This window comes from Alternaria alternata (genome assembly GCF_001642055.1).
Source record: "Alternaria alternata strain SRC1lrK2f unplaced genomic scaffold CC77scaffold_7, whole genome shotgun sequence".
Taxonomy (NCBI): Eukaryota; Fungi; Ascomycota; class Dothideomycetes; order Pleosporales; family Pleosporaceae; genus Alternaria; species Alternaria alternata.
The window spans coordinates 908,039-935,540 of NW_017306196.1; the positions used below are offsets into that span (position 1 = coordinate 908,039).

At 51.8% G+C, this 27,502-nt stretch overlaps 9 protein-coding genes across 9 annotated transcripts; 6 read left to right on the plus strand and 3 right to left on the minus strand.

Annotated features, from left to right (window-relative positions):
- The first annotated feature begins 247 nt into the window (after positions 1-247).
- Positions 248-2,328, plus strand: CC77DRAFT_791558 (hypothetical protein). The gene is made up of 3 exons (XM_018533196.1): positions 248-747; positions 798-1,360; positions 1,415-2,328. The coding sequence occupies exons 1-3, from the start codon at positions 341-343 to the stop codon at positions 2,203-2,205; spliced, it is 1,761 nt and encodes a 586-aa protein (XP_018387633.1). The 5' UTR covers positions 248-340; the 3' UTR covers positions 2,206-2,328.
- On the minus strand, positions 2,281-4,414 carry CC77DRAFT_1019217 (NAD-dependent histone deacetylase SIR2). Its single transcript, XM_018524792.1, has 2 exons — positions 3,970-4,414; positions 2,281-3,914 (listed from the first exon to the last, which is right to left on the minus strand). Exons 1-2 carry the CDS (start codon positions 4,196-4,198, stop codon positions 2,656-2,658), a joined length of 1,488 nt encoding a protein of 495 aa, XP_018387634.1. The 5' UTR covers positions 4,199-4,414; the 3' UTR covers positions 2,281-2,655.
- A 340-nt stretch (positions 4,415-4,754) lies between these two features.
- CC77DRAFT_932229 (hypothetical protein) lies at positions 4,755-5,748 on the plus strand (the record flags this gene model as incomplete). Its single annotated transcript, XM_018534254.1, has 2 exons — positions 4,755-5,381; positions 5,443-5,748. 2 exons carry the CDS (start codon positions 4,755-4,757, stop codon positions 5,746-5,748), a joined length of 933 nt encoding a protein of 310 aa, XP_018387635.1.
- A 394-nt stretch (positions 5,749-6,142) lies between these two features.
- CC77DRAFT_932612 (hypothetical protein) lies at positions 6,143-7,282 on the plus strand (the record flags this gene model as incomplete). Its single annotated transcript, XM_018534267.1, has 1 exon — positions 6,143-7,282. The coding sequence occupies one exon, from the start codon at positions 6,143-6,145 to the stop codon at positions 7,280-7,282; it is 1,140 nt and encodes a 379-aa protein (XP_018387636.1).
- A 4,075-nt stretch (positions 7,283-11,357) lies between these two features.
- On the minus strand, positions 11,358-13,171 carry CC77DRAFT_1019220 (hypothetical protein). Its single transcript, XM_018524793.1, has 2 exons — positions 12,369-13,171; positions 11,358-12,315 (listed from the first exon to the last, which is right to left on the minus strand). Exons 1-2 carry the CDS (start codon positions 12,793-12,795, stop codon positions 11,489-11,491), a joined length of 1,254 nt encoding a protein of 417 aa, XP_018387637.1. The 5' UTR covers positions 12,796-13,171; the 3' UTR covers positions 11,358-11,488.
- A 1,763-nt stretch (positions 13,172-14,934) lies between these two features.
- CC77DRAFT_1049125 (hypothetical protein) lies at positions 14,935-17,042 on the plus strand. Its single transcript, XM_018527565.1, has 2 exons — positions 14,935-15,277; positions 15,328-17,042. The coding sequence occupies exons 1-2, from the start codon at positions 15,050-15,052 to the stop codon at positions 16,894-16,896; spliced, it is 1,797 nt and encodes a 598-aa protein (XP_018387638.1). The 5' UTR covers positions 14,935-15,049; the 3' UTR covers positions 16,897-17,042.
- CC77DRAFT_791863 (Arginase/deacetylase) lies at positions 17,013-18,775 on the minus strand. The gene is made up of 3 exons (XM_018533199.1): positions 18,347-18,775; positions 17,812-18,296; positions 17,013-17,748 (listed from the first exon to the last, which is right to left on the minus strand). Exons 1-3 carry the CDS (start codon positions 18,473-18,475, stop codon positions 17,130-17,132), a joined length of 1,233 nt encoding a protein of 410 aa, XP_018387639.1. The 5' UTR covers positions 18,476-18,775; the 3' UTR covers positions 17,013-17,129.
- Position 18,776: 1 nt separating this feature from the next.
- On the plus strand, positions 18,777-20,771 carry CC77DRAFT_791765 (hypothetical protein). The gene is made up of 6 exons (XM_018533197.1): positions 18,777-18,976; positions 19,028-19,114; positions 19,162-19,320; positions 19,370-19,668; positions 19,718-19,753; positions 19,805-20,771. Exons 1-6 carry the CDS (start codon positions 18,968-18,970, stop codon positions 20,607-20,609), a joined length of 1,395 nt encoding a protein of 464 aa, XP_018387640.1. The 5' UTR covers positions 18,777-18,967; the 3' UTR covers positions 20,610-20,771.
- A 237-nt stretch (positions 20,772-21,008) lies between these two features.
- Positions 21,009-26,097, plus strand: CC77DRAFT_932316 (TPR-like protein; the record flags this gene model as incomplete). The annotated part of the gene is made up of 6 exons (XM_018534256.1): positions 21,009-21,090; positions 21,138-23,093; positions 23,147-23,245; positions 23,294-23,639; position 24,269; positions 24,610-26,097. 6 exons carry the CDS (start codon positions 21,009-21,011, stop codon positions 26,095-26,097), a joined length of 3,972 nt encoding a protein of 1,323 aa, XP_018387641.1.
- Positions 26,098-27,502: the final 1,405 nt, after the last annotated feature.

Here is a 27,502-nt window from a genome sequence, read left to right on the forward strand (position 1 = left end):
CGATTTGTGACACTGCGAGCTTCGCCACCCGCACAGCCCACAAAGTCGGATGTAGGCAGCAACACAACCCGTCGAAATATGTACCCTGTTCAAACAAGCGACTGGGCATCGCACATCAGTATCCTTTTCGAGACATTTGTGAACATATCGCATGAATTTGCTCAGCTCTTGGATATCGTCTACGCCACAACTTCGTTTATGCGCGGGTAGTCCCTCAGGGCCTCAGCCATTTGCGACAAACCGTTTCGCGCAGCCTCCACCAAAGCATCGATAACAACTCTTCAATATATTTGCCACTCCAGCCAGTTTCTGGCACGCCATTTTCATTCCAATATAGTTCATGATGGCACCTTTACTCAACTCTCAAGACGACCGTGCAGCGTTCGTTGATGCTTGCATCGATAAGCGCAAAGTAGCAATGGATGTTTGGGAGTCACTTGGTTTGACTAGCGAGAAGAGTGATGATTCACAAAAAGGGTATTTCGTCAGGAAAGAAGCCAACGAGCTGCAAGAAGCGATTGAGCAGATAGCAAAGCCGGTCGCTACTTCCTATCGTGGCAAACTGGTGGAGTTGAAGTCCTACCTGGCGGATGAGTATGTCTTCTCCGATGACGTTTCCAGGCTCGGAAAGGAGTACGGAGCAAAAATATGGGGTCGCATGGAGGACGGCGAGATACGTTCGTCAGGTCAATCTCAAGGAAAGGGAATTGAAGAACATGACTGGGATGACACCACAGATTGCACGAAGTAAGTTTCCGGTTGCATTGCCGCGAGTGACTTTGTTGACCCAATTGCAGCATTCTCTTTTACTTCCGCTGCTGGATCATATGCATTGTCGTAGCTCCACGAAGAGCAAAAGGAAAAGGTCGAGGCCGAGAGTCAGGTCTAACCGAAGACCATCGCAATCATGTCATTATCGATCTCTCTGAGCCTGATAGCCCTGTTACTCCAGGCATCTCGTTCCGGGCACCGGAGCCGCCGCGCATGTACCCGACGTCTGAATCGCGCAGAGAGGCGGATAAAACTCCAGGCACTTCTCTGAGTTCCGCGACGCATGTGAGAAGCAACAACAGCAACACGACACCAAGCAAGAGGAAAGCGCATGATTCCCATGAACGGGCGCCTTTGGGGAAGCTTCCAAAGCCGTCAAAGAGCGCTCGGACGGTTCCAGTACTTGCACAACAACGAGATACCTACTCGATCCCTGACACCCCTCCGGCGTTTTCGAATCCAGTAAACTCGTCATTGGAGAGACGAAGAGAGACAACACAAGATACAGATGCGACGTATATGCCTCGAGGAGTCACGGCGGACACCGAGACCATAGTCGGTGACGAAGAAATACATAGTAGAGAAGTCGGTAGGTCCAGCGACCCGAGAAAAGACCAAGCATTCGAGCTAACCTAGACACCAGACTTCTGCCTACAGAATGTCATTGCTATGGCCTGTCAGGACGAGATGCAGTACGAATATGAAGACGAGAACGCCGCTGGCCCATCGGGTACCTATCTGAACCCCCTCAGGCAGGACTCTGTCATTCCACATGATACGCAGACACAGAAAGATATGAGAGAAAATGATGGCCAACCTGGTCAGGATGACGACACATCCAGCGATGCATACAATGACGCGATCATACGCTCTCTCATCTCCGACTCCTCACATGAAACCAGGCAAAACCGCATTTACCGCCTTGAGCTTATCCGACTTCTCATTTCCTATCTTGATGGCATCAATGAGTTTGACTCCACTAGCTACAACTTCGCCGCTGAAGAACGCATGAACTTCCTACTTAACCATCTCCAGTGCACTGAGGCAGAGATATGGCATGCCAATCATAGCAACAGTGCGATTCGCTTGGGCCACACACTGGAGCGTTGGATGGGTATGCGTCACCGCTTAAGCTCTTTCCGCAGCGCAACGGGCTACTTCGGTCCGCCAGGTCAGCAGTGGGAAGAGTTTCTGCGAGGTATGAATAATATTCCACACGCGAGGGCTATCTTAGCTTTTGTGGAATTGAAGAATGACGGAGTGTTGGAAGAGGGGAAAGGAATTGGTGCTGGGCATGGGTTCAATGAGGATCTCATGGTGATGTTTGATTTGCTTACAAGTATAAAGGGGTGTAATGGCCCGGACGCGTTCAAAGGTGTGAAGAAGTTCAATGAGGGATTGTGGAAGTGGTTTGACGATTCTGAGGAGAACTGAACGGATGGCAGGACGGGGATGGCGACGACGCTGATCATGACGACGATGTGAACGATTTTTTTCTCTTGTACTAGTAGATCTCCAGCTTCCAACTAAGACGTTCTTATATTCCTTCACGACGTAATAAGCAAGTTTTTTCAGTATCTTGGAATGTTACTGGATTGAATGCTCTAAAAGGGAATCTAATATGCCAGTTTGAAAAACACGCATAGACTCAAGGAAACTGCAGCTTATGCTTCCCCATCGAATCTGATCCGTCCATGGTATCTCTGATGCCGCCACTTTGTTTCTTCCAGCTACCCGTACCACAACGCCCTATGTGAAACTCCATTTTGTGAACCTCAAGCTACCACGGGGTGGTCGTCCATGCCAGTATAAACACCGTTTGTGAATTTCCTTACAACGCCATGTATATGTATGTGTGCTCAAACGCCGTATCATCCGTCATGCTCATGACTGCTCGTTGATGTGACCGTTGGTCGTAGTCATGACAGGTACATGAACCTTGACAGTAGAGATGTGGTCTTGCTCGTCGGTAATGGCCACCTCGGTGGTCTGGCCATCAGGTATCATCTTGTGTTCTAGACTCCAGCCCGCCCTGCGCGCCAATTCGGCCACGATGACATCGCAATCGCCCAGGAGGTTGATGTCAAAGTTGATGTGGTGGATCGGATCTCGCGAGATGTAGATTTGTGGTATGTCGCGGGGTAGGAAGTTTGGAATTTCGGAAACGGGTGCCACTTTCATGCTCGTACCCATTACGATGACGAGATCCACCTTGTCTTTATCGACGTCTTTCAGTCGATCGAAGAAGTCGTTGGGTAGGGCTTCGCCGAAGAAGGTGATGTCGGGCTTCATGATGCCTGGCTGCGGGATGTCGAACGCGCCGTCTGACTCGGAGTCTTCATCGCTCGACCGCTTCTTCCTGGCCCCGTTGCCATTGGACGTCCGCTTGCGCTTCTTGCTTGGCTGCGCAGCAATCTCGTCCTTGCAGCGTTTGCACTCGGCTGGCTTCTGCGCGCGCACACAATCGAAGATGTCCTCGCCTGGCACCTTGAATTTGCATTTTCTGCACGTCGCAGTCGCCCACGAGCCGTGACATTGGATAAGCTTCTCCTTGCGTATGCCGGCATGTGCCTCCACGTTATCAATGTTTTGGGTGTAGTTGGTGAGCAGCTTCTCCTTGTCCTGCAGCAGACGGATGAACTCGTGCGTGGGCGTCCATTTCTCGAGATCGGGTATGATGTCGCCGGCCAGGGCGTAGAAAGTTTTTGGGTTCTCGTCGAAGTTGTGGATGTCAAAGACCTCCTCGGGCTCGTCGAAGCCCATCTCGCGCAGTCGCGAGTAGAAGCCCGTGTTCTTGGAGCGGAAGTCGGGGATGCCGAGGCTCGTGGATATGCCGGCGCCGGTGATGACCATGATGTTGGTGCGTTCGCGCAGCAACTTGGCCGCGTCGTCAATGGTCTTGTATTGGGCCAGCCGCGGGCGCTTGTTCAGTTCGCGGTTGATGGCCAGGCCCAGCAGCTGGTAGAAGTTTTCGTCGGGCGCATCTTCGAGGAACTTGGGGATCTTGACGCCAAAGGCGGTACACAGCTTGCGCGCCGTCATCTTCTCGCTGGTGATGTTCTCCATGACGAATGCGCTCGCGCCAATCTGGTGCAGTCGCTGGCGCAAGCGGCGAGCCTCGTCGGCGGTGCACGTGTCTACGCCTATGCGAGTGTCAATGGTGGTTGTGGCGGAAAGCGCCTCCTAGGCCCGACTCACCATCGTCCGAGTACTCAAAGGCTTCCACTTCGTCTAGAATCTCCTCGTACAGGGAGGCTTGGTCCCACGCGCCGCCGTCTTCGTCATCTTGGTCGGGCGCAGGCGCAGGCGCGTCCTCGTCTCTGGATTTGGTCGCGCCTCCCGCTCCTGGTTCCGCCTTGATGCCCGCCGTGGGCGGCGGGGCGGGTTGCTGGGCGACGACGGGTCCCTCTGAGGGATGGGCAGCCATGGTGTTGTCTCCCGCGTGCACTCGCTGTCAACCAGTGTTACAAGTGGAGAGTTGAAGCGAAAGGTGGTCCGACGGGTAAGTTGGAGACACATGGCACTAGGCTCCTTTGGGCCGGGCGGAGATGGCCGCACTTAGTTCGCCAATCCCATATCCCCCGGACTACCTCGGTGGTTGACATCCATGGCTACGCAGCGAGTTGTCGTTGTCTGCTTCGCCAATCTCAGCATATAACAGTATGCAGTATCGACAGAATATGCACGAGCTGCATACCGTGACGCAGCCACCCGGGACTTGACTCCAACAGACAAATCACAGCAGGAATAATGCACCTTTCGGCACGTCGAGCCAATCCTGGGTCGCATCCTCCATTGTCCTGCACGCCTGCTACCTGTCGCTTTTTCGCTCAACATCCTGTAAAAGGCTCTATGCCTGTCATATAATCAAGGTCAAGTCTCTATTTCTTCTCCTTCTGTCGCTCCTTTCTTGACTCTTCATGGCTTCAACTACTACCCTCGCCACCGGGCTGGTCCCTTCTTTGCTTCTCACCACCGGGCGGATGCTGGTTGACAGCCATGACAAGCTTGTACAACCACCTTCCATTCTAGCCTCGCCTAAAAGTCGTCACCGCGGGGTTCCCTTTTTACCCAATCCGGGTCATCCTAGTAACGCCACACCTTCATTGAGCAAGCTAGAATCCCTTCCCGTCGAGATAGTTGATCAGATACTGTCTTATCTCATCTACCCTCGCTGCCGCTTGCCAGGTCTCACCGAGGCTCAGAGCCGATACGACGTTTCGGAACAACAGAAGCGGAGCATCAAGAATCAAGAAGATCTTACCCAGACAGCGGACAGCCATCGTTGGGCTGCCGACATTTTTTCACTGCACTTACTCTCGCATCCCTTCAATTCTCTCTCGCTCACGTCCAGGCGGTGCAATGAGTTCGTCGAAGGGTACTGCTCACATCTCGTGCGGCAATGCAACATGTTCAATCTACCATTCGCCCAGCTGGACATGTATGGCATTGTCTACCCAGATCTAAGTCATATCGTATATCGAAGACTGTGGCTGCAGCGTGCTCCGCGGAGATGTATCTACTGCTCCGCAGTGTTAGACAATTATCCCTTTCCACTGGTCAAACGTGTCATCACGGCTTGTGAAGGGTGCTTCTATCGTCAGACCTTGGTTAGTAACATTCATTCTTAGTTTCTGCTGTCTAAACACATGAGCTGACGAAGAACATCAGACAGTAGACGAAGTACAGATGCAATACCACATCTCCACTGCTACTGTTCTCTCCTCTCGAGACATCAGAGGCAACCATGGTTCAGTGTGGGTCTTACGTGTCGATGTGGAAGAGTTGGCCCTGCAACTTTACCGTACTCGAGAATTTCACAATGCTCGTAAGGAGCAGTTCGGTAAGCCGTGCTCTCTCTGTGCCATCACCAGATTCAGACCAGAGCATCACATTGGCAAGCCACGGCCAGCCCAAAAGGCCGCAGTTCGCTTGATTGCGAAGAAGCGCTCCACGAAGCGCCCAACTCGATCTTGAATTTTGATTTTCAGTTCGGGTTTGTCAGTTTCTCTGCTTACGTTTCCACTTCTTTGTTGATTCTGCATTGTGACCAAGCGAAGGGTCTAATAGGGCGGTGCTGGGTACATAGGGTTCGCACACATAGCTATATTCCGTCAAAACATACATTGCTGCTTCTCCGGTACATATCAAAGAATGACTTCTAGAGAGGTTTGCATACGGCGTGTGCAGGACCGCAGAATGGAGTTCACATGTTAGCGCGTTGGGGTATGCGTCATAGGGCTGAACAACGCGTTCCCTTGCCGAAAGCCCACGCGACAAAAGTTCGGTCCGCATTCTTCGCGCGACTCCAACCTACTGCCAGTCGCACCTGCGCCGAACCCACACCTGCTCTCGTCATACATCGCGCAAGATGCTCGATCTACATCGTGCCGATGCTGCGCCCGACACGAAAATATACTTCTCCCACAGCCTCCTCCCATCTTACATCGACCCGCAAAATGTCTCTACGAAAAAGAAGCCCTTCTCAGCCTTCAACAAGCAGAAATACAGCCATACCGTAGACCTTGTCCTCCCCGAAGAAATATACGAGCTCGTTAAAAATGAGCTGGGCCGCCCCGATGGCCCCGCTAGAACGCAGTATGCTCGGGTTCACATGAAGCTTGGGGAAATCCTCGAGACGGAATTCCTAGACACGTACATCAAGCAGGGGAACATTATGATGCTCAGCGAAGGCCGGCAACTCATTGACGACCGGTTCGAACTATACGAAGGCACTCTGCGTATGGAGCTCACGCGTCCGACGTACGAACGATGCGGCCTACAGGGCATCCCGATCGAAGACGGCGGCAAGAAGCACCAGAAGCAGCGGTGGGTAGTGGAATACGATCTGCGCGCTAGTTCGATGAAGCATGGGAAAAAGGGATTTTCAAGACTGGAGTGGGCGTGCAAGAATGTCCTGGATCGGTCGCTCACCTGGCTCTTCTACAACTTCAATCCTTCTTCTGCTGAGTCGCTTGCTGAGGGTAAGGAACCGATATCAAGACACGCGCCTTGGCTACACAACATGGCACCCGAGGAGACAAGCATGGACAACGTTCTTGTGCCGCAGCTCCCCGTCAGCGACCTCACGAAGCTACATGCTGAAGAAGAAGAGGCGCTCGATCTCCTCGAGTACCTCCACATGCTCCAGCTGAAATCTCCTAGGGTGGAAAAGGGTGACGATATCAACCCGCATCTGGCACGTTACGACGTTCCAGATCTAGGCAAAGGTGTCACTACCAGGAACTTGGTCACAGTGCGATGGAGAGGCTTCATGTCGCCGACGTTTGTGCGCAACCTCTTCCTTACGGTTAGAAAAGAAGGCTCCAAATGTAGGAAGAAGCTCAATGGTACACAAGACACAGACGTGAATATGGAAGGCAACAGCATGGTCAAGGATGAAGAGGTGGGGTGGTTTGTTATGAGCGCTCAAGCTTTTGGAGGCAAGAATGCCTGGACAGTGATGCAGTTTGTAGGGCGCGAGACGCTTGTCTGGGAGACGGAGAACTGAGTTGTGTTGGACGACAGAACACAACTTCGTCCAAGTGCAAATCACCGTACTTCTCACACGGCACTCCCTATCTTCAATCGAAGAACATGCGCCCAATGCCCATCTGCGGACCCCTCATTCGGGAGAAAGAGCCTCATTCCGAGCACAAGCGTTAGGTTTACACTCTCCGGAACAGCGTTCTCGCCGAGAGATCCTTGGCATATATGTACCACCACATTGCAGCTGCCACGCAGTAGATCTACATGGTCGTGCTTCCGAGGACGTGTCTGGGACTCTGCATTATGCAGTCCTCGTAGACATAAGGCACGAGACACGAGACGATCTTCATACTCATTCTTGGTGGCCTCGGATGCAGGGTGTAAGGTGACAAGATGTACGATGTCACGTACATGAGATCTTGTCACTTGCTTACGCGGTGAGCATCGTCACTATCGGTGTGCTTTGACTCGTGGTCGCATGCCTTATGCACCAAGTATGTGAATCTCGTCAGTATGCTTTGATGGCTGCACAATCCGTGAAGAGGTTCAGGACAGCTGCCAGAGCACTACGTTGTTTGACAACAATTTAAACACTTGACTTACATCAAGCAAGCACTTTCTCGACGCGATGTATCAATCAAGTCTTCTTTAGCTATGGTATACGACCGCTCTCTGCACATTGTGATTAGCCATTCGGCAGTCTCTTGCAGTAACTACAATTTGTCGTCTTGGTTCTTTACATTGCTATACCCACTTGCCAGACGTCATCTATTTTAAGCGCACCTAAGCCGCCTTACATCAATATGTAGATGTCTCCTCGGAAAAGCTTTTCAACATGTGACAGCCAACTACGACACCTAATCTCAAATCTTCGCAATAGATGGAACGCTTGAGGTCATCGCTACCACAGATTTCCTGGCATGCTAACTTTAGCATCGATTTCCGTGTTCATGCAGGTAGCCGTGCGAATCGCAATAAAGTTTTGAGATAGAGAAGTCCCAAGACCGGCTGTTGTTTAGAGTTCTTCACTACTCGACAGCCAAGGCTTGGTTCAATAGTCGCCTCGGCGCAACCTTCGGTGCGCGGGATGCCGAACTCAAATGTGGGATATCGAGCGTTTCGAACGTTGAGGCTCCTTATTGCTTTTTGCTCGAACACCGCTGCTCGAGCTTGCGGAGTGGCAACCAAGACGCGTTTCTGGGTCGGTACCAAACACGATGTCACGTTGGCATGTATTGTGACAGGACCCTGCATCTGCTTGATATTCTTATCTCGCTATTGTATTAGGCTTTGGGTTCGAGGTTTGTTTGGCAGACAGATGTGCTATGCTTGTCTCGCACGACAATATGACGCTTCCTACTGGACGTGATCTATGCAGATCTTCTAGTTGCCAAATCCAGGATTCTGAAGGTGACACTACCTCGTCGTACGATCGCATTGCCGCACGTACTGTATGAGCACCTCTGCAATGCTAGTGCGGCTGTACTTTGCAAGTCAGACATGGAAGCAAATCCAAAAACCGCGGGGCTTTCATAGACCTTGACAATCTAGACATGATTGCGGTTCCATGTTAGGCCACCATGAAAGTTGATACTGAGGCCGCAATTCGGAGTCCATCTCGGGGCTTATCCCCAAATGGCTGCAATCCTGTATGCTTTGGCTGACATGACCCTCATTTCGATGAGGTAGAGTGGAGTATTCGCTATTCGACACGAGAGCCCATATTCCAGTTCAGATTCAGGAGGCAGCGGTCAGCGTGGTACGACTTCGGGGCAATGGTACCGATCACAAAGAATTGTGGCTGTACGAAAAGGATGAACTACACGAGCAAAGAGTCAGCGTCTTCAGTCCAGCATGCTGCCTGGACTCTCATGCTCGTGATCAAAGGGCTTGACGCGGCGTGTTGGAGCAGGCTTCCTCGTGTAGATATGCAGCCAAGTAAGCCTAACCTTCGAGTGGCTGATGACTGAGCTGGGATCGAGTACCTGTCCTGAGTCAGACGCTTAGCAGTCTGCTATTGCTGCAGACTTCAGTCAGCATTGCCTTGCAGATATTGATTTCGAAGGGCCTGAAATACCAAGCAGACGAATAGGAGCGCTTAGAATTGTGATCGAGCGAATTCAACCTTGACATGTACATCTCAGAATTTTCAAGCGCTCAACGAGGGTTCCTTGACTGCCAACTCCACGTACCCACAGCATCGTTGTCCACTCCACGCCTCTGCTTACACTTGGATCGTGATCCGCATTGTATCCCTGATGAGGTAAGGCTGTCAAAAGATGTCACGCACGTACGAGCTTCTATACTCCACATTATGGACTGTTTCTTCATCTCCACGCTCACCGGCTCGGAACTTTTCGGCCAAAGTCTTGGCTACCGTGCTTGGAGACCTAATGTTCGCGGAGCTTCCGCCGAATCAGAACAGCGGTTTAGGTAATCGAGTCCACTTCATGAGCAGAGAGCTGTTTTGTTTTTCGAAGCCATACAGTAGAGGTTTTGTTGCTGTATCATTTGTCACTCGACGTCTGCGAAAAACAACTCTGAAGGCAAAAAGCTTGGTACGTTGAGTAAGCCAGCTAGTTGTTCGCCTGGGGTTCAAGAAGCACTTCGTCTGTTTCCAAGACGGGAAAAGGAAAGCGAAAACACGGTGCCAGGCCACCCGTTGAATGCTTAGCTGCTCGCATGAGAAAAACCAATGACCATGCGACGCTGCAAATACCAAGGCGGTAGTTGGCTACCGTACTCGTGTCGTTTTCGTTCCGATCCGCACCGCTAGTGATTAAGGCCGGCTAAAAATACGCCTCGAGCTTGTGCTCAGGTGAACTGAGAATCCACTGCTCCACCACGCTACGAAATGCGATCGCAAACTTTCAGCTGCTATGTGGGCTTTCGTCTGGCAGAAAGTGCGGGGCGCCTAAGCAACCACCACTCACTTGCGATCAAAGGTAAGCGACTGCATCCAGTTTCGAGGCTGCGTCGGACGATAGGAGGTAAAGTGAACATGCTGTTGGGAGATGCAGGATCCATGCACGCGCAGGAACTTGTTTATTTGGTAGCGAAAGAAAGAAAATAGCTGCTACGACCCCAAAGCCAGTTTAAGCTTTTTAGCCCTTCTCGGGGATAATACGAAAAGTACTGTGACATCGCCATCAGCCCTGACTCACGACGCGAGGTAGAGTGCTCAGACTCCTGTTGGCCGCCTAGAGGGCTAAGGGCCTCTGAGACATACCTAGGTATGGTCGCGGGGCTTACTCTTCTGGGTCTAGAGTACGGAATTATGTCATCTGTGTGGCTTACGCCACATTGTCCATGTTGGTCGCGGAGATGTGCGACGACGGGGAAGCAGGAACTCGGTGCGTGCGCTGTCTTGTCGATGAGCAGTCAGACGGCACGCACTTGCCGTGCCTCCTCCATCGCCATCCATCTCTCATGATGATTCTTCTGGGCCGTTCTCCATGGAGGCTTCAAATTCTTTGACGATGACACGCACATAGGTTCCAAGCGTTCGGACGTCGGAGAGGAGATCCATACCCTGGAGCGATCACACTAGCTTGCATCCCCCACCAAGCTATCAATTAGGTAGACCCACATGATTCGATCTTTGCCACGATACTGCGCGAAAGTGTCTACGCTACGACCTGGAGAGCTGCACGACCCTTGTGTTCCCACTCTCGGGGCTATTGATGTGGCAGAATGCCGGGACTTTGGTTCGTGTCACGTCAGGAGAGGAGGCTGCGCTTGCAATGCTTGCAATGTGCAGGCAGCAGGTAAGCCAGCCATGAACAGGGGTTGACAGCATTGGTTTGTGGGCGTGAGTGTCAGCATGTTAGCGCCGATACCAGGGCGTAAAGGCGGTTGCCGTGGCGTATCAACGGATAAGTTTACTTGAACTTCTTCCACGTTGGTATCCGAGTTCGGTCGTTGCTTGCATGTCGGGGCAGGGTTCTGGAGATGGCGATGATGCATACCGTGTGTGACGTGTTGACAGCTCGAGCAATGCAGGTGGGATGACGATGCAAGGCGGCTGTAGGTAGGCGGCAGTGTCAGTATCACAGAGGCACGACAGATGCAACAGACACATGGCTTGGACATTTTGGTAGAGAAAGAGTCATGAATTCGTCTAACCGGTGCTATGCACATCAGTTGTGATACATGCTATGCGCGCTCGAACAACAGCAAATATAAATCAAATAATTAAAGGCCCGAATCTAACACAGACCATGATTCACTAGAACCGCCAGAAATGACCACCGTGCTTCCTGCAGGCACTCACTGCCGCCGTAGGAGTTACCGTTGTTGTCTTAGTAAATGTGCCGCCGAAAGTGATGACCTTGGTTGTGGTGGCAAAGGCTAGCCTGAACTTGGTTTTTGTCGGAGTTGGCAGCGTAGTGGTCAAAGTCAGAAGGCCGGAGAGAACAGTGGGAGGAGGAAGCGTTGTCGTAGCAGAGGCTGTGAGCAGAACGGTCTCGGTTGTGGTAATAGCTGGCGCAGTCATAGTAGCGACTACTGAGACTGGAGTTCCGTAAGTGACAGTTGTCGTGGGAGCGTCAGGAGCACGGCGATCAAGCTTTCCAGCCTGCTCAGCGCGCCTTTGCTTTGCGGCCTCAATGCGAGCACGCGCCCATTCGTAGTCGACTTCGCGATCGCCCTTGCGGAACAAGCGGTTGTAGTTGGGCATGTGAGTTGGTGTCTCGAGGGCCGCAGGGTGGATCTTGGTGGGAGAGTACGTGCAAGGCTTGTCAGGCCGACCAACATGAGCTGGAGTGGTGCAGGTGGCTGTGACAGTCTTGGTAGTGACACCAACTTGTTTGGTCCAGGAGACCTTAGTGCGGGTCATAGTTTTCGTAGATGTCGTGGTGACTGCCTTGGGCCTCACTGTCTTGATCTTCTTGGCCGTGCCACTGGGTACGGTAACAGTCGAGGTTGGTCCAGCAGTGACAACGTCAGTCGAGGTGGTAATAATAGTTTGAGTCATTGTAGGTGTCTCAGTCATGGACGCAGTCACTGTTGGGGTATATGTGGTAGTGACCGCTGTACCGACGGTCAAGTACAAATCTGGATCGGTCAGTAAGCGTACCATGCGGATCGGGGGATATGCGAAGACGTACCTCTTTGCCACGCGAAAGGCTGGCCATTCTTGCCATCGGCATTGTAACCGTTGTTTCCCATAACGAGAAGGAGCCAATGTCCTGAAACCATCTGGTCCTTCTGGATAGGACATTTCGAGATTTCATTCGTATTGTCAGGGGTTGTAGGGATTTGGTCGCATATGAATTCCGTCTCTCCAGGTGCATCCTCAGGTGCGATGAGCATGACATCGGCCTCACCATCTTTGTTGCAACCTTGGAAGTAAGAGACAGCACTAAAGTCTTCGGTCGATGTTGCATTAATGAAGTAGCTTCCTTCATCGATAAAGTCAACACCATATGAGTAACAGATGGGGCCATCGCTAGGAACGTCGAATTGGGGAGCAGCGTTAACGAAGGTGATGGAGGCGGCAGCCACCGTGAAGAGTACAGAACGAGAGTACATCATGATGGTTACTCAAGCAAATGACTGAAGGTGCAGGTATGATACGCTGGATGTGATATGCAGAGTCAGTGGGCCATGACTTCTTTTGTACCTTGTATGATGATTGAGCTGAGCAGGTTCTTCAAACAATACGGCTTATCTTTTGCGCATACGAACTATGCTCCGACCGCCGAGTAAGCCGGCTTGAATCGAAGATGCAATGAAAATAGTCCAATGAAAATAGTCATGGCAAGTGCTTGATCTAACACTGTCAACACGGAAGCTTGGAAGCGAGCTTGTGACAGACTGGAACATGTGGGCGGGGCAGGCGGTCAGCATGTCGTAAAGACAGTAAAGCAGTGTTCTGCGCCTCATCAGTACCTAGCCCTCGTAAGGCGTCACATCGCTTTGCAGAAGGAAGAAAAGTGGTGCCAAGTGGAGGCAAAGGCATGCGGCCGCTATGGAAGCCACTCGGAGCCTAGTGCCAGCCCGTGCTTGGGTTAGCGCCCATACCCCTGAACCGATCTTAGTGTTCACGTCACTTCACTCGGCCCCAACGTCCGCATATTCTTGCAGCATCCTGCCCGGTCAGTAGAGTTATTCATAGCGATGATAGGCTCGTCAATCGCTTGTCAGCCCGTCCCGCTGTTTCCAGCGCGTTTCCACGAGCTGCGCATGCCGATCCAAGCGTTTGTCAACCAAACTATCACCTCCGCGCTCGTGTCTATTCGTGGGCGCTCACCCCTCTACTGAGATAGTCGCATTCATGTGTGTATCTCAAGCTTTTCTAGCGGCCGGCTTGTCGGCCGTTTACTCGGATGTATGATTTGATCGCCCGAGTCTATCAAGTAAGTTTACAGGTCGGAAGGCCATCCCTGGGCCCGGAGGTCGAGCTACACAGTATGCATGAGAGGCATATCATACCACCTTGCAGGAGGCAAGGGATAACAAGGCCAGACCGACTAGACAATTGTAATGGACCCCATCAAGCTGACGATGGTTCCGATAAGCCCGTGTCTGATCGGGTCCGTACAAGCCACAGCAGGGAAACTGAATATCCACATCTGATGCTCAACGTCAGCAAGGAAATGGAAAGGATATCGCTGCTTCTAAGCTTCTGTCAGCCTGACTCTGATCCCGGATTTTGATGCCATCTTCGAAGAACCAGTGGATCGGAATACGGCTGGTCCATGTGCCTTCGGTTAGCCCTTGCATCTGCCGTATGAAGTTATTCTGGTAACAGAATTAACACTCCATTGGGTCCGCTTGGGTAGTTAGCTTACCTCGGTACCAAATGAGATGGGCTTATTCCCATCTTCCATTTGCGTGGGTCAAGCCACATGGTCCGCACAAGCAATATGCGTTCTCCGTGCTTTTATCACTTCGCAAACAGATTCTGCATCAGGACTAAGACACGCCTTACACTGGCCCATACGCCTCAATCCGACTATACAGTGCGGATTCTTGTCCCCGATAAGCACACGGTAGCTTGGAGTAGCGGCAGTGACGCTGTGGAGTACCGGATCTGCATTTCAATAGATCTTGCATCCGACCAGGGTCTACCATTTTACGCGAGTCTCTAGGATCCTTTACCTCAGAAGGATGTGCAACACGAGTAGGGCCGCTTATCACTCACCGTTCCTAGTAAGTTTGAACTGCCACTGAATTAGCGCTGGCCTGGTCCCTACACACCGGAAGCCTAATGCGGAGTTATATCCGTGCACCGTCTCATGTCTTGGCTTCATCGACTTCGCCTGACAGTCACTCAGTCGCCGATATGCTCGTAATTGATCCACTACCATTGCTGGGCCTCAGCCCATCGGTCTTTGTTTCTACCGACCTCATACATCTGCCTAAACGGCGTTAACGATTAGCTTCAAACGATCGTGATCTTGCAAGTTTCTCCTCGTGTGATAGTACGAAGGAGCATTGCTAGGGCGCCTCCACGTCGATCTGACCACCTGGACCACGCGGGTCCAACTGACATGCAGCAATAAGCGAGAAAAAGTCGGTGTCACGGCTAGAAGGGCTGGCTGACTTCGCCCTGGGCAGTACCCATGGCTAAGCACGCACTGCCGCCACCGTCAATGACTTGTACCTGGGGTGTCTATGGGACGAACTTCATATATAATGGGACCTGTACTCTGGTCAGCCCCTGCCTTGCATTGATTAACTTCAGGGCCCATCCATCGTTCATTGGCCTGGTCAGCATCTCTTCATATATACCGACCACAGTTCCGTTCTTTCCTCGCATTCATATATTGCATTTTATACCACCATGTTGGTTCTTTCATTAGCCGTGTGGCTCTCCTTTGGATCGCTTGCACTCGCTGGTCCACTACGGGCCGAACCGCTCTCAGATGACTTTCCTTCGTATGAACAGATTGTCAAGAGGCAAGACGGTGCTTGCACAAACACAGCACGCACACGAAGCTGCTGGAGCGATGGCTACAGCATTGCCACCGACTTCGATGCTAAGGCCCCTCCGGCCGGAAACACTGTGACAGTAGGTATTTTGCTACATTGCTACCTAGACGCCTGCTAATTACTTCACAGTACAATTTCGAGATTACCAATGTTACCCAGGCCAACCCAGATGGCAGTGGCACCTCGAAAGAGATGATGTTGGTTAACGGCCAATATCCCGGTCCCACTCTACGAGCAAAGTGGGGTGATACTGTAATCATCAATGTTAAGAACAGCCTCGCGCACAACGGAACCGGTATCCACTGGCACGGTCTTAGGCAACTGAACACTTGCCAGAACGACGGAGTTCCTGGAATCACCGAGTGCCCAATTGCACCCGGAAAGACCCGACAGTACAAATGGAGGGCCACTCAGTTTGGCACATCTTGGTACCACTCTCATTTCTCGGCTCAATACGGCGATGGTGTCGTTGGTCCTATCATCATCGATGGTCCTGCCACTGCCAACTACGATGTTGACCTTGGTGCCCTGCCTATAACCGATTGGTACTACAGGCCAGCTTTTACACTCAACGAGATTGCACAGCATTCTACGCGTGGACCTCCCACGCCTGACAATCTCTTGGTCAACGGTACCCATATTAACGCGGCCAACGACAACGGACAGTATGCCAGGATGAACGTAGTCAAGGGAAAGAAATACCGCATCCGCCTCATCAACACAGCTGTAGATAGCACTTTCAGTGTGTCCATGGACGGTCATCCTTTCACCGTCTTGACATCCGACTTTGTGCCTATCAAGCCCTACGTTACCGACCAATTGACCCTGCAGATCGGTCAACGGTACGACGTAGTCATCACTGCCAACCAAACTGTTGACAACTACTGGTTCCGTGTTGCCGTCGGATCATGTGGTAGCAATGCCATGACCACGTCTGGCAAGACACTAGGTGCTATCCTCCACTACGACGGCGCAGCCACAACCGGCAACCCCAAGTCTACCACCACAGTCACCATGCGTACGTCGTGCGACGATGAGCTCTCCAGCAACCTTGTTCCCTTTGTTCCCAACACTGTGCCCAGCACCGTCATGGGAGACGTCCAGGGCCACAAGATGGCGATAGATTCCTTTGCCGACCCCGCCAAGAACAACCTCTTCCGCTGGCTCATTGACGGCACACCGCACATTGTAGACTGGAATGATCCCTCTCTCGAGACTGCTCTCGCCGGATCCAAAGACTTTGGTCCAAACGGCAATGTCTACACCATGGACGGATCTGGCTGGTACATGTGGTGGATCCAATCCACTTCCAAGATCGCACTTCCCCATCCCATCCATCTCCACGGCCACGACTACTATATTGTTGGCCGCGGCTCTGGTACTTGGGACGGTTCCACCAACGGTCTCAACTTCAACAACCCTACGCGTCGTGACACTGCTGTGCTGCCGGCTGGTGGTTACATGCTTATTGCTTTCCCCGCTGATAACCCCGGCATGTGGATTATGCATTGCCATATCGCGTGGCACGCTAGTCAGGGTCTCAGTCTGCAGTTCATGGAGCGCATGGGTGAGATCAAGGGCAAGTTGGGCGATACCAGCATACTCAAGAATGGATGCGACGAGTGGGACTCTTACTGGGCAGAGGGATCAGCTCCCGATGCCGATAGGCCGTACAACCAGACTGACTCTGGTATCTAAGATGCGTTTGAGATGAAGCGTTATGATTTCCTTGATGATTAGAGCTTGGCGTTTCCTGGTTGGGCTGTAAGAAATATTTCCGCTTCAGTGGCAAGCTCGGGTTGGTCTTTACATTCGACTTCTTCGTAAATATTACAATGCACAATATTTCAAATTACAATCGCTTTGACTTCATTGATGCGGTGGGTGACCATAATTGTGACGGATTGAGCTTCGTGGAAGTATATTCAAGCTTAGAGCTCATCCTTGTTCTCATTCTTGTCCTCATCTTTTCCCTCGTGCGCCGTCGCCTTTGTTCGTGCTTGATCAATAAGGCCCCTCCGTACCATGCTCGTGAGCACCTCGTAAGCGACTTGTGCGGCTGCCATTCCTGTGGTTTCTGCTGAACCATCGTATGCTGGGCTGACTTCAACTATGTCGGCACCAATTACGTTCATGCCTTCAATACCTCGCAGAATGCGAATGAGTTCACGCGTAGTCCAACCACCCGGTTCTGGCGTCCCGGTGCCTGGTGCTAGCCCAGGGTCGATCACATCGATATCGATACTTAGGTAGACTGGCATCTCGGTCCCCACGCGATTCATGATCGAAGTGATCACTCCCTTGACTCCGATCTCATCGATGTCATCTGTTGCAATGCGAATCCAGCCTTGCTGTGAGTCGTCGGTATAGTCCTCTGGCTCGTCACCCGAAAGCCTTGTCCTTAGTCCTGCATGTACACTCGAGTCGTTTGCAATCAGGCCCTCTGTTGATGCGATCCAGAACATACTGCCGTGGTTGAAGAAAGACTGGGTAGAGGGGTCTTCTTGGTCGATCCAAGCAGATGGGTATTTCGCGGGGTGCCATGTGTCCCTAATGATTGGTTTTCAAAGTCAGCATATATTTCATACACACTTAGGGTGGGAAAACGCTTACAGGTGAGCGTCAAAGTGTACTACGGCAATTGGCTGCCCATACACGTCCTTGAGAGCCCTCAGGGCTGGGAGTGCGATGCTGTGATCCCCACCCAACGTGAGCAGTTTCGGCTTCTTAAGATATTGCACACCGCTCTCTGTGCTCTTCTCGGTCGCAGGCCTTCTTCCAAGCTCAAGAAAAGCCTCACTCATCTGTTTCAATGCCAGAGTATTGTCGAAAGGTGTGATTGGTATATCTCCACAGTCTACAATCTTGGCCCATGACGTGTAGGGGTTCAAGTTCGCGCGGGGATTGAAACCACGGAAGGATGTCTGACGGCTTGAACCTGCGCGGATTGCACGTGGTCCAAATCGAGCTCCAGGTCGGTAAGACACGGCGGTATCGAAGGGAGCACCAAGGATGGCGATATCGTATGTCGTCTCTGGGTGCGTCAAGCAGCGCGTGTGCGGTAGGTGGGCGAAGGTCGAGATACCAGAGAACCCCCACTGAGAGCACTTGTGAGCCGAATCCGAACGCTGGTGAAGAAGCAACTTACATCTGTACCCCATTTCCTCTCCAGCTCATCTAAGCGTTCCTGGGAGAAAGCTTGTTCGTCGACATGATGAGTTGCATGTGAAGAGACGCAAGCTGCACTTGCAGCAACGGCTATCCAATTCCACCGCATGATGTCTGTGTAGCACAATCGCAAAGATTGTAGCAAAGGACCATCGGACTGATGTACATGTGGGCTGGCGTGTAGGGCGGACAATTATGTAAACCGCGTCTTATCGTGCGTCGATGTCATTCCGATCCCGCAGCCGGCGTGTTGCGGGGCATCCCAGAAAGGCAGGTCCATCCTCGTGTATCTGGGGACGATGGCACTCAGTCGAAATTGCGCTTCAGAAGCTAAGAAGAACCACGTCCATGGTGGTTGATAGCATCGAAAAGATCCGACAAGGGATGAGGCGGAGAATGAGTGGTGACGTAGCGGGCTTATCCCGTGAGAGCGCGTCTCGCGCTAAGCCTTTGACGCGACACTCAGGGTACTCTCCAGCTCAGCTCAACTCACGACCGCAGTTCCATCGAGTGACGTATTGCCCATCATATCCGAGCTTCTTCATCTTTGCAGTGCATACTCGCGAAACTATACGACAGAGTTTATTCAAGCGTCGACGCCATGCCCGAGGTCAGGACGCGTACCAGTCGCACGCACATGATGGCTGCTGATATCAAGTAGATCGCAGAAGTTGCGCGCGTTGTTAGCTTCTTGAAGAAACATGCAGTCGGAAAAACTATCGAGGCCGTCAAGGCACAGGAGGATAACGTGCGTTTTTCACATCTGGCTAGAGAAGCTCGACTCACAGTATTCAGATCATCTTTGGAAAGGTCGGCACTTCAGCGACCGCATTCAAGGAGGCCATGACCGGCAAGAAGATAGTTGATGCGCGCCAGCAAGGAAAATACTTTTGGCTGGTCATGGACTCGCCGCCACATCCTTTGATGCACCTTGGAATGGCCGGCTGGATGAAAGTATGTATCACGTTTCTCATTCATTGCACCCAAACTGACAACTTGAAAGTTCAGCAACGATGAATCAGCATACTATCGCCCAACAAAGCCCGAAGAAGCAGAATGGCCACCAAAGTACTGGAAGTTCATCTTGCAATTGAAAGACTCCAAAAACGAAGTCGCGTTGGTGGATGCAAGGCGACTTGCTCGTGTCAGATTAGTCGATGCTGCTGCCGAAGATATGAGGAAGACTACACCACTAAAAGAGAACGGGCCGGATCCTGTCATCGACAAAGACATTTTGACAGTGGATTGGCTGAGTAAGAAATTACGGAGCAAGAAGGTGCCTGTGAAAGCATTGCTTCTTGAGTAAGCATAGACGGATCAATTGTTGTACAGGTTAACTAACGATCGAAAGTCAAGCGAACATCTCGGGTATAGGAAACTGGGTTGGGTAAGTCAAAAACCGTTGAGAGCTACGTATCAAGTTCGCTAATCCTTACAGTGACGAGGTCATGTACCAGGCTCGTCTACATCCGGAGCAATACAGCAACACCTTTAGCGACGAGCAGATAAAACGGCTGCACGATGCTATCATGTACGTCTGCGATACCGCGGTAGAGGCCAACGGGGACTCAGATGCCTTTCCCAAAGACTGGTTGATGAAGCACAGGTGGGGCAAAGGCAAAAAGGAAGCACAGAAGCTCCCCACTGGAGAGAAGATTACGTTCCTCAAGGTTGGTGGGCGAACTTCGGCTATCGTACCAAGTGTCCAGAAGAAGACAGCAGCTGTTGCTGGTGACGTATCTGAAAGCGCAGGTGAAGAGGATGCAGAAGAGGAGGCGAAGCCTAAAAAGGGCGGCAAGAGGAAGGCAGAGCCTGTGGAGGGGGAAGACGACGAACCCGAGGAGGCACCAGGCAAGCCAAAGCGAGGGCGCAAGAGTGCGAAGGAGCAAGTCAAGGAAGAGATTAAGGAAGAATCGTCCAACGAAGCAGAAGAGGTCCCAGCCAAGGCCAAGCGAGGACGCAAGAATGCCAAAGAGGAGGCGAAAGATAAGACTGTCGATGCTACGAAGGAGAAGCTACCAGCAAGAACGAAGCCTAGCAGCAAGAAGGCAAAAGCAGATGTCAAAGAGGTCGACGAGGCAGTCGATGAGGAAGCAGCTGATGTAGCGGAGGACACGCAGCCAACGAAGAAACGCAAGACTGCTACGAACGGCACCGCAAAGAAGACCAAGGCTACCGCTAAAGAAGTGACCAAAGGCGAGGAGACGAGTGAAAAGCGGCGATCTGGACGTCTGTCAAAGTAAAGTGTGGGTGGAAAAGTGTCTACATAGTTTCCATAGCTGTATTGTGTGTTTTCAGAATATGTCTCAGCGAAGATGATTTGACGACTTGATGCAGGCGGGGTGTAGAGATGGGCACGTGCATGACGAGTTGGAGGTGCGGGCTAGCACTCGGACATTGAATTTCAGAGCTCCCCACACACGACGTAGTGCCACATCCACCACCAGCCACCAGTACTACGGCTGCTCATCCAACAATCATTGTCGCGATGATATACTGCACCCAATAAATCATCCTTGCATCAACCTCAACCCCGCCCTCCACCACGTCCCAATTGCGTCAACTTGTCCATTCCGACCGGAAGTTGTGCGTAATCGGAACCTCGTCCACGCTTCGCGCCTTGCACACAGCCCACCGTCGCGATGCCGCAACCACTCCCCAGCAAGGAGCAGACGCTCTTCCGATCGCTCGTCAAATTCTACGAGGGCAAGCTTTACAAGAAGGGTAGGCGTCAATTGCAGGACAGGATACACGGCCGCTGACCCCGCCAGGCCTGAAAGCTGCCGAGCAGATCTTGAAGAAGCACCCCACACATGGCGACACCCAAGCGATGAAGGCCCTGATCCTCAACTCTCAGGGCCAGGGCGACGAAGCCTTCGCCCTCTGCAAGGAAGCCCTCCGCAATGACATGAAGTCGCACATTTGCTGGCACGTCTACGGTCTATTATGGCGGTCGGTCAAGAACTACCCAGAGGCAATCAAGTCCTACAAGATGGCCCTGCGCCTCGAACCGGGCTCGCTGAACATTCTCCGCGACCTCGCGCTTCTCCAGTGCCAAGTCCGCGACTACGAAGGATACATTGAGAGCCGGCGGAAGATGATGCAGGAGCGACCGCAACTGCGACAGAACTGGACGGCATTGGCAGTAGCTTACCATCTGTCAGGCAACTACGCCGAGGCCGAGAATATCCTCAAGACGTACGAGGAGACTCTCAAGCAGCCCCCGTCCAAGCTGGACCTCGAGCACTCCGAAGCGACCCTCTACAAGAACCAGATAATATACGAGTCCGGCGACGTCGAGCGTGCGCTGAAGCACCTGGACGAGGTGGTGCGTGTCAGTCTGGATCGCTGCGCCGCGCTGGAATTGAAGGCCAAGTACCTCCTAGAACTCGGACAGAAAGAGGAGGCTGAGAAGGCCTACAGGATTCTCCTGGGCAGGAACAGCGAGTACCGCGCGTACTTCGATGGCTTAGAAAAGTCCCTGGGGCTGGACCGATCCAACGATGCCGATATCGAGAAGCTGAACGAGCTGTACCAGTCTTTCGCTAGCAAGAACGAGCGCAACGATGCTGCGAGGCGGATACCCTTGGACTTCCTTCAGGGCGAGGCTTTCAAGACACAAGTAGACCAATATCTCAGGAGGATGCTGAACAAAGGCGTTCCCTCAACCTTCCCCAACATTAAGTCGCTGTACCAGGATGAGGAGAAGAAGGCAGTCATTGAGGAGCTTGTGCTCGGTTATGCTTCGGAAAAACAGACCAACGGCGAGACCAACGGCGACAACTCTGATCGTTTCGAGCAATCTGTGCTATACTTCCTGGCTCAGCATTACAACTACGTGCAAAGTCGCGACTTGAACAAGGCCATGGAGTACATAGACAAGCTACTTGAAAAGGATCCGAAATCGGTCGACTACAACCAGACAAAGGCCCGGATCTATAAGCACATGGGCGACGTTCAGAAAGCTTCGGAAACGATCAACCATGCGCGAGAGCTCGATGAGAGAGATCGATACATCAACACCAAGTGCGCCAAGTACCAGCTGCGAAACAACGAGAACGAGACAGCGCTGAACACTATGAGTAAATTCACTCGCAACGAGACTGTGGGAGGTCCTCTCGGCGATCTCCACGACATGCAGTGCATGTGGTACCTACTCGAAGATGGCGAGGCATACTTGCGACAAGAGAAATATGGCCTTGCTCTCAAGCGCTTCACAGCTATTGCCGATATCTTTGACATTTGGCATGAGGATCAATTCGACTTCCACAGCTTCTCGCTACGAAAGGGCCAGATTCGTGCTTACATCGATATGGTCAGATGGGAAGATCACCTTCGCGACCATCCTTTCTTCACTAGGGCAGCTACTCAAGCAGTCGAATTATACATACGTTTGGCAGACAACCCCAAGTTCGCGAATACAGACGAGCTTGATTTGGAGAAACTGGATCCTACAGAGCGCAAGAAAGCTGAAAAGAAGGCTAAGAAGGAACGCGAGAAGGCTGAGAAGGCTGAAGCCGAACGCAAGGCGGCAGCTGCAGCAAAAGCAACTGCCAAGGGTGACGATGGTGAGACTAAGAAGGAGGACCAAGATCCAAATGGCGAGAAGCTTCTTCAGACGAAGCAGCCTCTGGAGGACGCACTACGTTTCCTGCAGCCGATGCTCGAGCTAGCACCAAAGAACATCGAAGCTCAGAACGTAGGTTTCGAGGTTTACCTCCGACGAAGTAAGTTCTCTAAACTCACGAACTACTCGATCAGTATGCTAACAGCTATCTAGACAAGTTTCTGCTCGCGTTGAAATGTCTGCAGGCCGCACGAGAAATCGACCCGGAGAACCCCAAGCTGCACGAGCAGAGCGTTCGCTTCCGTCAGGCTCGTAAGTCAAATTCAAGATGCCCCTCCAGTCACACAGCTAACCCTACAGTCGCCAAACCTGCCGAGCCACTCTCATCTCAAGCCTCAGAGGTCATCAAGGACTCGTTCACCACACCGCCCGCGGATGCAGACCTTAAAGCTTACAACGACGACTTCCTTAAAAAGCATTCGCAGAGCGCATCCCATCTGCAGTCGGGATACAATGTCCGATACATCCTGGACAACAGCTCAAAATCTCAGAACGAGCAAGACCTACAGAAGACTCTCGACTTGTCGAGCATTACGATAGAAGAAGCCCAGTCTGGGCTTGCGTTGCTCAACCAGTGGGGGAGCGAACAGAAGGTCAAGGACGACTACAGGGCGAAGGCCGCAGGTCGTTGGAGCGATGCTACCGCGTTCAAGAACTAAGAGCGATCTTTTAGCTCAAGTGGAACGCTTCTTGGTTGCATAACTGTATATGTGGTTATGATTTACGCATTCCATCTGATTACACGTCTGGTAGATAACGCGTAGCATATGCATTTGCAAGGCGTCTGAACGCTACACAAAAGCAATGAATAGAAATCAGCAGACCACAACAATGGCAAACGTGAAGTCTAGATCTCCAAAGGATGATCAACAAGATGTCGAGGGTTGCGTCACACGTAGGAAGATCCGAAACGTAAAGGCTTCCGGATGTTCCATCAGCCAATCACAGGTCGCGCAGTACGAAAACTGCCATTCGTGGCTAGCTTCAGGTCCGGTGTGGGGAAGCCTCACAGCCGCACCTTACGAAACATTCAATCTCGAATTCTATGTCCTTTGTACGCTTCAACAGCGTTCCGTATATCGTGTCAGCGTTCGTACTGCCGTATAGACGACCTCAACGTGTCGTAACCTCATCGAGAGCCTTGGCCGCTAACTAAGCGATTACTCCCTACATCTTTTTACGCCACCGTATACACCGTATAGCTACCGGCTTCCGCAGCCGAAAGTCATGGCAACTAGACGATCACACAACAAGACAAGGTTGGGATGTAAGGAGTGTAAGCGGAGGCGTATAAAGGTTAGTAGTCTATACTAGTCTCCTCTTGCACCGTTATGCACACAGGGCGGATAACGCCGGCTTGATGCATCTAAACCACGTTACCTGCCCAGTACCACAAGGTAAACAAGGTACTTACCTAGAAGTCATTTCAATATCGACTGGCTTTGAGTTCTTTCGAGAGCTCTGAATCATGGCGCCCCAGAATCTAATAAAGACATGTTACGAGAGGCATCATGGGCTTTCAATGCCGTCATCTATGTGGGCTAGAGCAAAGACCTACCTGCAAAAAGACCAAGCACACATTGTTCCATCTCTCATAATACTAATTTGGGTTTCAGTGCGACTGTAAGCACCCATCGTGTGGGAATTGCGACAAGAAAGGCGACACATGCAGTTTTCTCATGCTGGCCCCTTCGTCGCGCCTCTCGACAACTTCGACATCACCCGCATCAACACAACAGCTCACCACATCACCATTTCCTACACCAAAGACACCCGAAACCCGAAACCCACCGGCGTATTCGCCGACCAACCTCATCGCATTCAGTAATGAAGTAGCCCTCGCAACGCAAACACCACGTCACACTGAGGTCTTTTTTGATGACTCGCCCCTAGACTTCTCCACCAGCTTAACGACGTCTCCTTCCCAACAGGGGTATTTTCCAGAGCTTACTATACCACCTTACCTCCGCTTAGACGATGCCTGGAAGGATGTTCGGGAGCTTCTTCCACCACCACTGCAAGAGGTCTTGTGTCACTACGAGTTCACGACTTCTCTCACTCTCGCAGGCGATGACCCTGCGAAGGCAGCATGGCAGACTTATGTCCCTGAAATGGCGCAAAATCACGACTTCTTAACCAACTGTGTACTCTCAGTCGCCTCTTTACACCTCGGTCGGCTTTACGATCGCAAAGAAGACAAGAAGAGGATGGAAACTTTGGCAGCAGCACGAATGAACAAAGCTTTAGTAAGGTATAGAACGGAGCTCGAGAATGTAACTCAGGAAAATGCCGCAGCACTGTTTGCAAGTTCGACTTTCACAGCCGTGTACCTCTTCCGCACTTCCGCGATAGATATCGAGAATTTACGAGCTTCAATATCGCCAGATACCGTTGTACCGCCACCCGAAATAGTAGACAAGATGTTGTCTTGCGCGCTAAGAACGATTTGGGGACTTCGAGGTCCCCTCACCGTTCTTCTGTCGGGCTGGAATTGGGTCGTAGGAAGTAAAATGCAACCAGTCACAGCACGAGAATGGTGGCCGAAAACCTCTGCGCCAGCGACTCCGCGCGCCCTTACAGAAGACCAACGTCTCGAAGCCATCGAAAAGCTGTGGATGGAAAGCGAAGCATCTTCAGAGCCGCACTGCGTCTACCTCTCCCAAGCCCTTCTATATCTTCGCCAAAGCTTCAATCTGATCAGTCAACTTACCTTACCCGAACGCTACCCGCCCATGACAGCAGTACCCTATTCTATCGACGATACCAACATCTCCACGCTCACAGACCGTGGTGCTATATTCGTCTGGGCAGCCCGCATACCCCGCGAGTTTATTGGTCTTATCGAGGCCAAAAATGCCCATGCCCTTGTCATACTAGCCCATTACGCTGTTTTGCCTGGACGAGTGAGAAACGTATGGTGGTTGGAGGGTTTGGGAGCCGATATCGTGACGGCGGTAGCAATGGCGTTGGGTCGCGAAAACTGGGCATTGATTGAATGGCCAGCTGGAGTTGTGGGTGTGGACCTGAACTGCGCGTTTGGTTTGGGAAAGAGGAGGGATGAGCTTGAGGGGACGCCTTCTGAGATGCATATGGATGTTATTTGAACGGAGTCCCTGGGCGGGTTTAGCTCTCTGGTATGAGAGCTTTTGTACATTATCGGCTAGCGAGTGGATATAAGAAAACGTAACGAACTTTTGGAGGATCTGCAAGATTGATCAAACCCGTCAACACTCAAGACTATTTTCCATCATATCCAGGCTTCGAAGCGTGCTACACTGGGTGGCCATCGTAGGTGACTTTAAGCAATGTACATACTACACAAATGTCCTGGTGGGAGTATTGTGTAATGTTATTTGACATTTGAGCACAACGCATGATTAGAATTCCTGGCCACCATAGTTAGAAGTATCAAACATCATGGAGGAAGATCAAGTTTTACATGGGAAGAAAAGAGGAGTAGACATTACTCACTTCAATGAAGGTTGCCACGGTACACAAGCGAGATGCGATGTACATCTGTATGCCTCTCGCTTCATATGCAAATAGAGCCCACTTGCAGAATATGGAACATATTCCGAGCAAGAGTTACTTAAACCAGCCCCAACTCATGTCCAGAGCAAGCGAGCAGGCAAGCCGAACATGTCCAAATTAACCCTCCCTCCTTTCAATACACGCCCTCAACCTTTCTCGCTCTACTTTTGCTGCCTTGCTGCGAAAGAAAACGCCCTGCGGTCCAACAAGCGCCTCGAACGATATTGCATACGATGCGGATGATCATGAAATCTCAAACATGTAGAACAAGCCCCTCGCCGTTCAGCCTGGAGCGTTGGCGTCGCGTTGAGGAAGTTGCCCTCCATCCATCCGCGACCATTGACAGCCAACCAAACAACCCGAGGTTCTCGTATTCAAGCAGGTAGTGGAAACAAAGGCCGCATATGCGGCCAACACAGGACAGTCCCAAAGCAAGCCCCCAACAGCACAGGTGTGATCGCAGAGTGGGCGTGATTGTGAAACCTGCTTCATCACGCCACAATGCATGATGTTGTCCGACACTGCACCCTGAAAGAGGGCAGACAGGCCGAAAGTTAATGAGGCGCTGGGCTATACGTGAAAAAGCATCTTTGCAATCACCGCATTAATGGCCAGGCCAGGCCCACGCTGTAATGGCGTTCGCTTCGAGCTGGTGTATGCGAAAGACGTGGGTGCCGTGGGGAATGACATGTTCTTCGTCTTCGCGAGACATGGCAGCGCAACGCAGGCTCATGGCCTGGAACGGTTGGGGACGGCTAAAATACCATACAACGATCTGGTTCGTTGAACGATCCCGGTCGGCGGCCCGGAGCTGTAACGTTTGACCGGTAGATCTGTGGCACAGTTCATTGAGCAATGCACTTCAGCTGCAACGTTCATTGGCTTCATAGCATCAGTCCCAAGATACAATTGGAAGGGCGGAATCGGGCGTTAGGCCCTGAGGGGTATATTATATGGCCGCTAAGGGTATACAGATGT

Bases quoted from the DNA above. Each gene is read 5' to 3' on its own strand.
- CC77DRAFT_791558 (XM_018533196.1), top strand. From the start codon at position 341: ATGATGGCACCTTTACTCAACTCTCAAGACGACCGTGCAGCGTTCGTT. The intron at 748-797 runs GTAAGTTTCCGG...ACCCAATTGCAG, and splicing joins GACACCACAGATTGCACGAA to CATTCTCTTTTACTTCCGCT. The intron at 1,361-1,414 runs GTAGGTCCAGCG...CCTAGACACCAG, and splicing joins AATACATAGTAGAGAAGTCG to ACTTCTGCCTACAGAATGTC.
- CC77DRAFT_1019217 (XM_018524792.1), bottom strand. From the start codon at position 4,198: ATGGCTGCCCATCCCTCAGAGGGACCCGTCGTCGCCCAGCAACCCGCC. The intron at 3,915-3,969 runs GTGAGTCGGGCC...ACACTCGCATAG, and splicing joins CTTTGAGTACTCGGACGATG to GCGTAGACACGTGCACCGCC.
- CC77DRAFT_1019220 (XM_018524793.1), bottom strand. From the start codon at position 12,795: ATGATGTACTCTCGTTCTGTACTCTTCACGGTGGCTGCCGCCTCCATC. The intron at 12,316-12,368 runs GTACGTCTTCGC...TGACCGATCCAG, and splicing joins GCCTTTCGCGTGGCAAAGAG to ATTTGTACTTGACCGTCGGT.
- CC77DRAFT_1049125 (XM_018527565.1), top strand. From the start codon at position 15,050: ATGTTGGTTCTTTCATTAGCCGTGTGGCTCTCCTTTGGATCGCTTGCA. The intron at 15,278-15,327 runs GTAGGTATTTTG...ATTACTTCACAG, and splicing joins CGGCCGGAAACACTGTGACA to TACAATTTCGAGATTACCAA.
- CC77DRAFT_791863 (XM_018533199.1), bottom strand. From the start codon at position 18,475: ATGCGGTGGAATTGGATAGCCGTTGCTGCAAGTGCAGCTTGCGTCTCT. The intron at 18,297-18,346 runs GTAAGTTGCTTC...AAGTGCTCTCAG, and splicing joins AGAGGAAATGGGGTACAGAT to TGGGGGTTCTCTGGTATCTC. The intron at 17,749-17,811 runs GTAAGCGTTTTC...ACCAATCATTAG, and splicing joins GTACACTTTGACGCTCACCT to GGACACATGGCACCCCGCGA.
- CC77DRAFT_791765 (XM_018533197.1), top strand. The intron at 19,669-19,717 runs GTAAGCATAGAC...AACGATCGAAAG, and splicing joins GTGAAAGCATTGCTTCTTGA to TCAAGCGAACATCTCGGGTA. The intron at 19,754-19,804 runs GTAAGTCAAAAA...TAATCCTTACAG, and splicing joins GGTATAGGAAACTGGGTTGG to TGACGAGGTCATGTACCAGG.